This window comes from Phalacrocorax carbo, unplaced genomic scaffold, assembly GCF_963921805.1.
Source record: "Phalacrocorax carbo unplaced genomic scaffold, bPhaCar2.1 SCAFFOLD_36, whole genome shotgun sequence".
In the NCBI taxonomy this organism is placed as follows: domain Eukaryota; kingdom Metazoa; phylum Chordata; class Aves; order Suliformes; family Phalacrocoracidae; genus Phalacrocorax; species Phalacrocorax carbo.
In genome coordinates, this window is record NW_026990495.1 from 1,711,511 (window position 1) to 1,724,780 (window position 13,270).

A 13,270-nucleotide genomic window follows, 5' to 3' on the forward strand; every position below is an offset into this window, starting at 1 on the left:
TGCTGATCCCAATAGACTCCATCCAGGAAGAAATCTACAGCGTGATGGCTTATTGGAGTAGGTCCTATGTAAGGTCTTCTGGAAAATCTCCCTTCCACATTCAGCAGATGTGGTATATAGCAAGGCTTAGAAAGAATCTGTGGAGGAATACCCACTGCCTTTAGGCCTAGGAAAAGATCTATGGAACGTTCCAGGCATAAGGCTCCCCTTTTTGTCTGTATGGTCCTAAGGGCTGAATGGTCCACGTCCACCCATCCTATTAATTTGAAGGCTCTATTGGCATTTCCAGTTCCCAGCCCCTACAGAGTGAGTAAGCTTGTCAACAGCTTTGCTCTCCAAGCACAGGCAGGGCTCTCCCTTCAGACTAGCGACAAACCCTTCTTGGTGCAAGGGCGGTATCCTTCCTTTCTTCAGTGAAAACTCATCACGTAGATGCCTGTCCTTGTACCACTGAGAATTCAACACGACAGACACCCGGGAGAGTTGGTTTCAGGTAGCGGGTGGGCTTTGAGTGCATAGCCAACAGTGGGGCTTGTTTGCCCCTGCTGCTGTAGTTTGCCCCGTGGCGATGGCCAGATTATGGGCTGAATATGTATAATCCCTATTCCACCACAGGCTTATAAGCAAGGCTACCGTATTAAAACCTACGCTTCCCACGCACCATTAACAGGAGAAGCAAAGAGACACCGAGAGCAACAATAACCATCCCTTGGATATAGAGGGCAGCCCTGAACTCAGAAGGGTTTCCTGGCTCTGGAAACCCAGAAGGCACTGAAAGATCTAGAGCAAGAAGTCGTGGAAGCTCCCGCGTTAGCCCTGCCAGGCTACAACAATCAGTTTCTATCAGATTTCCCTGAACAGGAGGGACAGCCGGTTGGCCCCAAAAGGTCAGCAAGGCGCAGCATGTTCCTCAGGAGAACTAGACCTCGTAACTCAGGGCCCGATTTCATGGACTGAGGCTGTTGCAGCAGCAGCTGTGGTGGTGGAGAAAGCAAGAAATAGTGTCCTGGGGCACCTCCTAAGGCTAAGGGTTCATTCCTTACTTCCTTGTCCTCCCCTCCAGAGTTCAAGCAAGTGCGGATGTGCCACTGTGGGGAATTACGTTGGGTTATGGCAATAACCGTAAATGGTCATTGCCTTCTTTGGCGGAACCTTCCATAAATGCAACAAGATACACTCAAACCGCTGCCTCTCCCCCAGGCTGTCTTGCCCTGTCTCTCTGCCGACAGGAGGGAGCAGTGGGTGGTGTCAGCCTGGGGGGGTGGCAGGAGGGAGAGCGGGCGGTGAGAGGCGTGGGGGTGAGAGGACATGGGGCGGTGATGGGCCCAGGGCTGTTGGGAGAGCCAGCGCGGGCCCCGGGGCTGATGGGAGGTGACGCTGGGTGGCGAAGGCCCAGGGGGTGGCGGGAGGGACAGCGCAGACCTCGGGGTGTGACAGGACACCGGGCAGCGACAGACCTGGGGGGTGACAGGACAGCAGGCTGCTGGAACCCCCTCCCCTAAGGGCCACTCGGCATTAGGGCAACGAGGGCGGGGCTGCCACACCCACATGATGCAGGTCTTTCTTCATAATGTGCTGAGCATATAAGAGGACCATGACACCGCGTGCTGCAGTAGGCGCCATCCCAGAGCAGGCACTGCCTGGCCCCGACCATGTCCTGTGTCCACTACAAGTTCTTCTCCAGGCTGAACTATGATACGGTCACCTTCAGCAGCCTCCACATCACCCTGCGCGACCTCAAGCGCCAGATCATGGGCCGCGAGAAGCTGAAGGCGACCAGGAGCGACCTGCAGATCTCCAACGCCCAGACCAAAGAAGGTGCGTGGGGGCGGCGGGCGCGGGGCCTCGGGGACCAGTGCGGAGCTGCACCCCGGCGGGGAGCTGCATTGCAGGGGGGAGCAGCACCCCAGTAGGGAGTTGCACCCCAGCGGGGACCTGCACCACTGTGGAAAGCGACAACCCGCAGGGGCCCTGCACCACCTGCCCCGGCGCCCCCAGGGGCCCTGGCACCACCTGCCAGACGGTGGGCTGGCCCCGCTGGTAGGTGACGGTGTGGAGCCGGGCAGGCTCACCGGACACCGGCAGCCCTGGGGCAGAGGGCAGCACACAGGCACTGACCGGTGGCGGCATGGCCGTGGTGGTGAAGCGCATGTCGGACACCTCCGATGCCGTCGGCAGCTGCAGAGGGAACCTCTCTGTTGGGGGAAGCAAAGAGGGGTGGTGGGGTGAGCTACTGGTGGGCAGAGCCCCTTGGGGGGTTACCCGGAGGGCAGGAGCACCACGAGGAGCAGGAGCCTGCTGCTGTACCTGCCATGGCGGCGGGTCAGTGTGGGGTTTGTCTGGGGCAAAGAGTGTTCTGGGGTTCTGTCCCCATGGCGATCATTCCACCAGCACCTGCCTCAGCCAGCCCTGCCAGGGTTTCATTTCTCATGCCACAGCAACTGCCCGTCTCAATGACGTCCCATCCTGCTGATGGTTGCCTGTCCTCAATGCTCATTTCTCAACCCGGTGAGGGTTTCCCATCCCCACGGTAACTTTTCATAATGGAGATCTAGTAACAGAAGCAATGCTAACCTAAGCGAAAAGAAAACAGTATTTTAAATATCAGTGGAATATCTGCCCATGGAGTCATGTTCTGCAAAGGCAGAAGTCCCTTCAAAAAGCCTGTGCCTCCTTTTAATTTGATCTGCATTTGTTGAGTGTGTTGAGACGATAAAAGTTGGTGTTACCTATAAAAGGTTGCTTTTCTCTCTGTAAAGGGATTCTCTGAAGTGCTGTGTAATGACATACTGATATACGTTCTTACAACCTGACTACTGCTTTTTTCTGTACTGATGTTGTTTTCAGAATACACAGATGATGACGCCCTGATTCCGAGGAACTCCTCGGTAATTGTCAGAAGGATCCCTGCTGGAGGAGTTAAAGCTACCAGCAGAACCTCTGTTACGTGAGTATCCGTAAAGCGGTGTAGTCTTTGCTAGGGGGTTCAGTGAGGTCACTGGTTTAATGGATATTAGTTTACCAGTGGCGTTCCAACTGCATCTCCCTTGTTAAAGCGGCTGTTAGTTTTTGTTGTCCTGGGGTAGGTTTCAATGGACCTGTCCCAAAGCAGACTGACCTTTTTAGGCCTGCTGGGACATGGGCTTCAGGCTCCAACAACGGTAACTTCTAAGATGATTCTGTTGGGTTTGTTCTTGGGCTTGATTGTTCTGAGACCCGAGCTGTAGATGCTGTTTCCTCCAGGTGGAGAGATGCCTTATGCTATGGGCTTGCTTGTATTGCTTTCAGAGTAAAGACAGATACGCACCGTAGTGTACGCTTAGAATTTGTTCCCATCCCAGAGGAGCCCGATTGTCAGTGTTTGGCTATTTCCTGCATTTGCGGGAGGAGGCAGGATATGGCAGGGACTCTGAGGCCCCAGATCTGGGGTGTATTGGTTGAGATTACAGCTACTCAAACGTGATCCTGCCTACAGGATTGTTGTGGTCATTTTGGGATTTTGGGGTTTTTTTTTAGTTGCACTGAATGTGAGAATTTGAGAATGAGAACAGTTTATGTGTATGAATAGATGTCCACATTCACTAGATTATCCGAACAATGTCCTGATGGGCAGGTTTTATAACCTGTTTCACTGCTTGATGTTGGGCACAAGTGCTCTATTTTAAGCTCTGATCACCTTCCTTTCTTTCTCCTTCCAGAAGTCGAACGGAGCCAGTGAGCGGAACACCAAAAGCAGTATGTAAAAGCACAGGGTCACACCTTTTTCTGCACACTGCACTGAATTCTGAACAACGTAGCCTTGTATGAAATTTTCCAAACAGTAGCTTCATATAATTTCTTCCAGTAAAACATAACCTATGCTGCAAAGACAATGGATTTGATTCAGCATAGTAAGAACTGCGTAATGCCATCATTTGCACAGTTCTAATGGGACTATTGGTATTTGTGCCCAGTCACACATTGTATTTCATCCTGAATATGCGAGGCTATTTCCTGAATGGCTTTGTGTTGTACAGATAAGGTACGATTGGTTATAGGCGATGTAGGTTCAAGGTTTGCACAACTGGACGTGGTGCCGTGCTCTCCATCTGTCTGTCTACAGCTAGTAACGTGTCTGTTGGCGTAGCTGCTTGTGCGCTTTGTGCATCGTGCAGACTTTCAGACTACGGTAGAGGTTAACTATTGCTATGTTTGGACTGTACAACTTGAATATGTGTTTAATTTTTTGTGAACAGATGGATGACTCCTCTGCATCTGCTTCTCTGTCCCAGCTTATTCAGGTATATCTATATTCTTACCAAATACTTCAAAAAAAAAAAAAAAGTGTTTGCTTCATATTTTTAAATCTTGCACTGTGATCCAGAGCTGTATAACTGTTGTAATGCGAACAATGCTTTACTTTAATTCTTAATAATGTCAAGTATTTATGTTAACTTTAAAATGTGTGTATGCTTTGATCCTCTCCTGTAAAGAGCAGTTGCCACTTTGGGGAGATAGAAGGGGAGAACCTTACCAGCACCAACGTCACGTTGCACTAGTGCTCATCTTCAAGACACAAAGGAGAAGCACTTCAGAGGCTGTTTGCCCTGTTTCATACATTCCGTTAGTTCTGCTTTGGGGAGGAGCGCTATTTTTACAGAAGCATGTCACTGGCTGTAAGGGACGGACATTCCAGGGGGTGTGGAGCAGCCAAATTAGAGGCGTGCCTGGAACACGGACAATTGCAGGGCTGTTTCTGAATTTCTAGTCCTCAGAGCTGCAGATCCATTCTTTGACCGCTGCACAATTTCATCAGCTGTCGTATAGATACAGTGGGCAACACAATCTGATTTCCTTGAACGCAGACTGTGTACGCTGTGATTATGTCCCTAACCGTGTCTAGGAACACACCCGTGCCTGTGTGTGGCATGCTGGCGGAGGTGACCTTCTGGAACTCCTGCCACGCTGCGTTTTGCTGTGGAGCTGCTGGCGGTTTTTGCCCGGGAATGTGTAACTTTGGCTGGGAAAGCACTAGTCATTGCGCCTTGTGAGAAGGCGTAGTGCTAGCCAATTCAGTGCCTGGGCTTTAAAGTTACAAAGCTCAGAGAAGGCAGGGCCTAAGGCAAAGGAGCTCGTTCTTTCTTCTGAAAAGAAAGGCTGGAGTTCATTCCCAAGACAGAGAAACCTCTCCCCACTAGCCACTTCTTCCCTCTCTCACCACAGACATGAAATTGTGCACACGTGGCAAAAATATTGGAAAAAATAATTCATTTGGAAGGTAGCCACCAGAAGAAACTGGTCTGCATTAGTGCTGTCCCTAAACGTGTCCTTGGTTCTGTAAACTTAGGTGAAGTTTTACTCTAAAATGTGAGAAGCCGTCCAAGAGGTGCACACATTGAAGCTTTTGAGAACATTGAAGTATTTCAGAACAATACAGGAACAACACCTCAGAGCAGCTCAAAACTGTGACTTACTCTACCCTCTTTAGCGCAGACTGGCTCAGCAGGGAGTCAATGTGTTGTAAAAAGTCCTCTGGTTTATTACTGCTATGTACGAAATGCCATATTTGAACTTTCGCCTATCCCTAGAAATGTTTTGTGGGTTTTGGACGTGTCTTGTACATCTCTTGGGTTCAAGCAAATCAGTCAAGTGTCTGTGAAGTCTTCTGTCACGGTTAATGGAAATGATTTCATAGGTGTCGATCTGCATTATGTTACAGTTGAGGAAAAACTGTGTATAGGAAACAACCATTTAATAAAATGCTGAAAGTAGTTGGTTGCTCTTGCGAAGGAATGCACCTAAAAGCAAAGACAGGAGTGGCTGATCTGAAGGCTTGGTGCTGGACGGTCCAAAGAATGTACAGTCCCTCCCTTAGACCCTGCTGGTATCTGCACTAGTGTGTAATTAAAACGTTTGAACAAATAGTACTTCAAAAACCAAGAAATCAGCTGGTTTCCTTCATATGAAGATCTAGTTCTGCGTAAGGCTTGTATTACAATTTGCATGGTAAAAGGACACGGCCAGCTGGAGAAACCTGCAGGTTTTGCTTACCGTAGTTAGCTCACTTAACACGAAGAAGTTAGCAGGGGCTCTAAAGTGTTTCTAACGTGTGTGTCGACTAACGGCCTGTTACACAGACTGCCAGTCTGGCTGAAGCCAGCGCTTCCGAAGAAGACAAAATAAAAGCGATGATGATACAGTCTTGCCGTGCATATGATCCAATCAAGTAAGTGTTGATAACGCCAGATCTGTTCCCCAACGATTACGGAGGAATGCTAGAGATGGTTGTTTTAACAAGAGAGACACATGCACCCCTTTTTCTTTTTCTCCCAAAAACCTTCTAGTTACATGAAGAACAGCCTGGGTCTACCTCTGCCATCATATACTTGCTTTCGTTGTGGAAAACCTGGCCACTATATAAAGAACTGCCCAACAAACGGGGTAAGGTTGGGGGGGGACTTCTGGTGTTACTTCGTTTTTGTTTTTTACCTTGGCAGTGAGGTAACAGACACATGAACACGCATATTAAGACGTGTTTCTCTTGGGGTGAAATAGAGAGGTTACATGGCAAAGTTGCAAAGCCCTTCAAAATTCAAGGGACACCTGCAATTATCAAGGCAAAATTTTCTTTTTTCCAGGCCACCACAACAAACATAGCCAGAGATCTTTCTCTGTCAACTTTCATGCATATTTTTCTGTATTTCAATATGACTGGAAATTTATTTTGGGTTTTAACCCTTCCTAAAGACAGTTCACAGTTTTTAGTATTTTGTACAAAACCAGGATGTTTCTGCTGGCCCCATCTATTGGATATCTGCCTGGTGTAATGACACAAGCCTCTGGCTGAGCGTCCCTGCCATTTAACAACAGTCACGGAGATGTCGTTTTAAGTGTGGGTCTTGAGATACGCCTGCATTTCTTTTCCTGCCAGGACAAGACTTTTGAGCCTGTTCCCAGAATTAGGAGGAGCACGGGCATTCCAAGGAGTTTCATGGTGGAGGTGAAAGATCCCAACACAAAGGGTGCTATGCTGACCAGCACGGGAAAATATGCCATACCAATTATTAATGCGTAAGTATGGGACTAACGGGACTGACCCAGGAGCGAAGGAGAGGAACCGTGCGTCGATGCCTGGGCGGCAATGCAGCCGAGTGGGCCAGCACCTCTAGTTACGGGGGAGGAAGCACTGGCATTGCATCTTAACCTTAACACCCGTGATACTTTCTAATCCCAAGGCCCTAAAATAGGACGCTCCTCCTGTTCATGCCCCTGGAAGCTGCTTAAACTTGTGGCGTGCTAAGAATCAGTATTTCTGCAAAAGGTTTCCGAGGTGTTTGCAGTGGAGTCGTTCTCTTTGAAAGCGCGTTTTGCTTCTGTCCGATGCTGCAAAGGCTCCTTGCAAAAGTTAACAAGTTGCTGTGGGAGTGAGGTTTCCTCCCCCTCTGACTTTTATCACCTCCCCTGTGTGAAAGAGGCTGCAGTTCTCCTGTTGCTACAAACTAAGAAAATACTACTGTGTGCTGACAAGAGCGGCTGCTCTAAAATGCACTCGGTGGCACTTCTGGTGTTCTGCCATGGACCTCCTTTTGTAGAAGCTCTAACATAGACTTCTTCCATTTCCAAAACTTAATTACTCGGAGACTGACTTGATCCTCAGCCTGCCATTTACTTTTACCCTCTGGCAACGGAGAGGTGGGATTCATTTCACACGATTTCTAGCTGTCAAGAAATTATTTGCCTAGTCTGAGCTGATTTCTCCATTGACCCAATGAATGGGAGAGGTCTGCAGCAGGAAAATTGTTCCCCCTCCCTCTTCTCATCCTGTGGCTGTAGAAAAGGAGTTTCAACTAGCGGCCTACGTTTTAGAAGGCTAATGTGGAGTGAGAAGAATTCCACCTGTTCTCTTCCCCTGAGAAAAGCCAAAGCTTGGAAAAGTTCTCCTTGACCCACCTTTAACTTTTTGCTCTCTCCTTCCCCACCCACCTCCAGGGAAGCTTATGCCAGAGGAAAGAAGGAAAAGCCTCCCTTTCTACCGGAAGAGCCGGCCTCCTCCTCCCCCTCCGATGAGCCTATTCCAGATGAGCTCCTGTGTCCCCTTTGTAAAGATATAATGACCGACGCAGCTGTTATTCCCTGCTGTGGAAACAGTTATTGTGACGAATGTAAGTGTGACCCCATGGCTGTTAATTCAAAACATCACCTCTGATCCTCTGAAAGCAGAAACAGGAGATCAGGAAATTACTGTGTCACCGGTTCTATGTAGTACTTAAGCCCAGCCTGAATAGGAAAGGACTCTTCTCCTATAAAGGGCAAAAGAAAGGCCGAAAGCTTTTTCCTCCTTTTTATGTATCTCGTTAAATCCCCTTCGCACGTGGAAGGACGAGTATGAGAAGAGGGCGTAACTGCGCAGGTGATGACGCTATTAGATAGCGAATGCATTTCGTTTGTCCACAGCCCTTTCCCTCCTACAAAATTACAGAGCCAACGCTGGTGACTTCCTGTGGTCTGCAGCAATCGGGTACTTGGGCATTTAATGCACATTCTCCTCCACGGGAGAGTTGGCTGAAACCTTCAGAACTCAAACCCGCTAACGGGTTTTTGAGGTCTCTTTTATTCACTAGCCCTGAGGTTGGTGACTTCTCACTGTACTAGAGAGTGGAAAAAAGGTGAGTCAAGACATCAAGACACCGCCTACTCCACACCTCCAGATGTTACAGGAGTGAAACATCAGGGCTGTACCGTTATTGGCTGCATACTAGAAAATTATTAGGCTACTGAACTTGAGCTTCATGTTCCCAATTCAAGATCATCTTCACCCATTAATCATATACATGGTTTTCTAACTGATGAGAACCCCAAAAATGTCCTTAGTTTGGCTAAAATCTATTTTGATGCCTCTAATTGCACACAGGTATTAGAACAGCGTTACTGGATTCTGAGGATCATACCTGCCCAACGTGTCATCAGAGCGATGTTTCTCCTGATGCTTTAGCTGCCAACAAGATCCTACGCCAGGTAACGTGATGGCTTTTCCGTGAACTGCTTGTAAGAGAAGTCTATTCCTGAAAAGCTGAAAGGGAGGAAAACATGAATCGGCAGCTCCTGAAGCAGGGCTAAATTGGACAAGGCTACATTTACTCCTCCAGTGCATGATCCCTTGTTACAGAAGCTTACAACTCCTTAGAGACAGTCTGGCAAATTCAGGTCACAGTTTTAACATGATTGCCTCCCTTTCAAATTCGGTGTTGACACTGAAGTGCTTTAAATACAGACACCCTGAGTTACCAGTCATTAATGCCGGCGCTTAATGCGCTGTGTTCCTACCCCTGCCTGCTGATTTATTTTAGGATTGATAGCATTTACAGGAACAGGCGAGTGATGTTCCTCTGTGGAGCCTTTTGTTTGTGTGCCTCCTGAAGTTTCCTATCCCCTTTTTGTCCGTGTTTTTCTGCCTCTAGGCTGTGAACAACTTCCAAAATGGAACTGGCTACCCTCGGCAGCAGCAGCCGCAGCAGCCGCCACCGCCACCACCTCCACCACCACTCCTGACTGTCGGGCCTCCCACCGCGCTGGTGACGGCCGCTAACCTTTCTAAACCTTCCTCTCAGCCAATCGGCGGGTTGTTGGAGGAGAAGGTTAGTTTGATTTCAGCATAGGCACTGATCCTTGTCTTTTAGTAGAGCTTCGTTTCCAACTCTTTCCAACCGTTTTTTGCCAAGGGCCGTCAGGTTCCGCTACTAAGACAAGCAGCACTGCCGAGTCGTCTGGGCCCCCAAGGACAATCAATACCCACAACGGGTAAGTAACGCTAACTTTAGAATTCCTTTAAAAGTCTTATCTTCAGATAAACTGAATGGGATTTTTTTCTTTTTCCCTCCCCACTGCAACAGGTCATCCAGTGAGAGCCACTACAATTCGCTCAGCAGGTGGCGGATCAGGCTGCGAACTGTAAGTGTCCCACAGAAATTCAATGCATTACTACCGGTAACTGTACTACTACTACTGGTTAAAGGAGGCCGTAACACGTAACTCCTGCAACAGCTGATTTGCAATGAATAAGTACGCACAGGTAGTTGTGGAGAACACAAGCGGTAATTAATTTTGAAATGGCTTACTTTGAATTGCCTTTAACAAAGGGATCTGTGCTTGCACTAAGCTTATTTAAAATAAAACATCAGCACAGGACTGACAAGGGGACTGCCAAAAACCAACACTTTCTGGGGAAACCGTAATCACATACGAAAATTAAATATAATTATAGGATCAAGTGGAAAGCCAGGCTAGAAGCTTGGAAGCAGAAACTTTACATGCTAACAAGTTCTTCAATTTGCAGTAGCATCATTACATAAACACATGGAGAGAGGATAAAAAAAACCCAAACCAAACCAAACAAAGCAAACCAAATTTGAGAGGAAAAAAGTTGGGGAGTGTGACCCTTTTTTCTTTCTTTTTCTGTGTGGTTTTTTTTCAGGTCCAAGTCTCCCTGCAGTGCTTCATCTTACTGTAGAAGTTCGTATACCTACACCAAGTCAAGATCCAGTTCTTCCCCCACTCACTCCTACTCTCGATCATTCAGTCGTTCCCAGTCTCGTTCCTCCCCGCGATCGCCGCCGTATCCAAGAAGAGGCAAAGGGAAGAGTCGTAACTATCGCTCCAGGCCAAGGTCACGCGGCTCTCACCATTCAAGGCTAAGGTCACCCCCGCACAGAAGATACCATTCACGGTCAAGGTCTCCGGTGTTTAGGGGCCAGTCTCCAACTAAACGGACTCTACCTCAAGGGGAAGGAGAAAGGGAGTGTTTTAACAGGTCCAGAGAGGTTCCACCATATGATAGGAAAGCTTACGAGGGCAGATCCCGTGACTGGAGGGATCCATTTGAAAAGGAAAGATACAGAGAACGGCGAGGGAACTCTAGGCACCGGAGTGAGAAGTTTTACAAGGGCTATGCTGTTGGCTGTCAACCTCCACCTCCACAAAACAGAGAGGACTTTTCTCCAGGTAGGTTTGGTCCACCTGGCACCAGACGAGAGAATTTGCCATGTGCTCAGGGACGTAGGCAGGATTATCCTGCTGGGCAGAGGCACAGAAACCATCATACAGCTGGAAATTGCCCTGAAAAACCATGTGGAAGGGAGAGCCGTGGCATCAAAGATCCTGAAACATCAAAAAAGAAAGAGGTGGAAAAACCACTGGGAGACAAGAAAGGCAATAAAGATAAAAAGCACCGGAATGAAGGATTTCCAAATGCTGAGTTGTTGGAAGGTGCGAGAAAACCAAGAGAGGCAGCTGCAGCAGAAGGTGTTACAGCGGAGTCTGTCTTCAGGCTCCCAAGCAGAGACGATGCCACCCCTGTGAGAAATGAGCCTATGGAAACAGAGTCTAGTGCTTTCAGACTGGGGTCTGAAAAGGAGGAAGAAGAGAAGGATAAGCCAAAAGCAAAGACTGACAAGGCCAAGCGGAAAGTAGAAGTGGCTCTTCCTCCTAAGACGGACAATACAGTAAAACCAGCTGAAGGTTCCAACGAGAAGGTGGACACGGGTCGTGACAAATCTCCTCGACTGGAACCTCCTGCGAAAAAGGCAAAGGAGGACTAGCCAAAGTCAGGCAGTGTTAAAACACCTTCCTCTTGAAAGGATGAGGGTGTTTTGATGCTGTCCTGCAGCGAGTAGTTGCTAGTTGGGAGGATAGAAGGGGAGTGCCTTATCAGCCAAGTTAGAGCCATTTCTGGAATACGGGCAATTGCATGGCTATTGTTCTCTTTGTTTACTCGCATCTGTATAAACACAAATCGCATGTTCATCAATAAAGTTAACACTCTTTTAGCCTCGTGTGTTCCCTGGCATGTCTGTGTTACATTTCTAACTAGCGTCTCGCCATGAGCTAACAGAGATGTCTCAAAAATGATTAGGAAAAATGTGGGGATTGATAAGTCAGATTTCATTTAAAAGGCAAGCCTAAACTTTGCCCCAAGAGAATTGACGGAAGCAGGAGATCATTCCCAAGAAATAGGGCACATCGATCACATCTCCCTTTCAGGCTGCTGCACTGACCCAGAGGGTAAAATTCCTACACCTCCCCAGCAAGAATCACAGTGACAGAGGGATCCTGGTGGGAGGGGGGTATTTGTGACATTAGAAGGAGTATTAAACCACTCCCATTTTTAATCTCTTCAGGACTATACGATGTCAAACCACCATCTGTAATCACTAGTCATAAATCTCTGCACACTAGTATCTTCAAAGTGGGATGCATATTGTTTGTTTAAAAGACACAAGTTTTTTTACTTTTCAATTCAAGTTTAAAACCTGCAAGCTTACCCCATGCTTCATTTTCCCTCTGGTTGCAAGGTAGGTCATCCAAACAAAGGCCCACCACAAGTAGATGACCAACATCTGTAGCCACTGCGTTTATTGTATTTCCTACAGTTATTGACCTGAGTTCACTTCAACTGCAATGGTGCATTCTAATATTCCAGCGTACCAATTGCCATTTCCTATGTAGAAGCCATTAACTCAAAGAAAACATAGAAAATCAGTTATATGCAAGAAACTTCCTGGACTTACGTACAAAAGACAAAACTCAGTCTTGTCCTCCCACTGCTCACAGCCCATCAGCAGTGGGACAGGCTTTTAGAAAGTGTTGAAGGGAGATAGTAGCTTAGTAAAAGTAAAAGTAAAAGTCACCAGTCCTCATTTAGAATCAAAATAGCAACCAGGGAGAGCAAAAAAGTTTTAAATGCACACCAGCACTTCCGTGAATGCAAACACAAATTTTAAAAGCCACCCGAAAACAACAGCAGCCTGTTCGACAAAAAACTAACTCCTGCTGAGGAGAAGCGCACGCTGCTCTGGAACACGCAAAGCCGTCTGCGTGCAGCTTTATTACAAGGTCTTTGGCAAGACAGACCTTTCAGCACCTGCAACCCCTCCCAGGACAACCCCGACTGCGAGGGCAGAGGTACAGGCACATGGGGACGCCTGTACTAAAGCTCTACAACAAAAGAACACAGGCTGTCCTTCAGCCTCCGTGCAAAATGCAACACAGGGACAACAGGGAGCTTTACAGCAACAACAAAGTTTTACACAACAATAAAACAGAGAAGGGAGCATCACAAGGTATCCCTTTTTTCCTACATTGTTTTTTTCCCCCCAGAGGTGGGGAAAATACCCAAACCCCTAAGCCCCAAAGTTTTCTCCTCTCCCATATCAAGCACTTGCTGTGACTGCGCTGCCTGGCAGTCTACTACAGAATTTACCTTTCCTCTTGGCTACAAGAGCTCTCATCTTAGAAG

The 13,270-nt window shown here is 47.8% G+C and overlaps 2 protein-coding genes across 2 annotated transcripts; both read left to right on the forward strand.

Moving 5' to 3' along the window:
• The first annotated feature begins 1,652 nt into the window (after positions 1-1,652).
• On the forward strand, positions 1,653-9,881 carry LOC135311328 (E3 ubiquitin-protein ligase RBBP6-like). The gene is made up of 11 exons (XM_064440454.1): positions 1,653-1,818; positions 2,848-2,947; positions 3,699-3,735; positions 4,236-4,280; positions 6,117-6,205; positions 6,324-6,420; positions 6,911-7,050; positions 7,969-8,141; positions 8,891-8,994; positions 9,438-9,614; positions 9,870-9,881. Exons 1-11 carry the CDS (start codon positions 1,653-1,655, stop codon positions 9,879-9,881), a joined length of 1,140 nt encoding a protein of 379 aa, XP_064296524.1.
• Positions 9,882-10,448: 567 nt separating this feature from the next.
• Positions 10,449-11,573, forward strand: LOC135311329 (E3 ubiquitin-protein ligase RBBP6-like; the record flags this gene model as incomplete). Its single annotated transcript, XM_064440455.1, has 1 exon — positions 10,449-11,573. A coding segment is annotated over one exon (1,125 nt), but the record flags the coding sequence as incomplete, so codon positions are not given.
• Between the last annotated feature and the right edge of the window lie 1,697 nt (positions 11,574-13,270).

Coding starts and splice junctions, on each gene's coding strand:
- LOC135311328 (XM_064440454.1), top strand. CDS start 1,653: ATGTCCTGTGTCCACTACAAGTTCTTCTCCAGGCTGAACTATGATACG. Junction 4,281..6,116: donor CTCTGTCCCAGCTTATTCAG/GTATATCTATAT, acceptor CCTGTTACACAG/ACTGCCAGTCTGGCTGAAGC. Junction 7,051..7,968: donor GCCATACCAATTATTAATGC/GTAAGTATGGGA, acceptor ACCCACCTCCAG/GGAAGCTTATGCCAGAGGAA.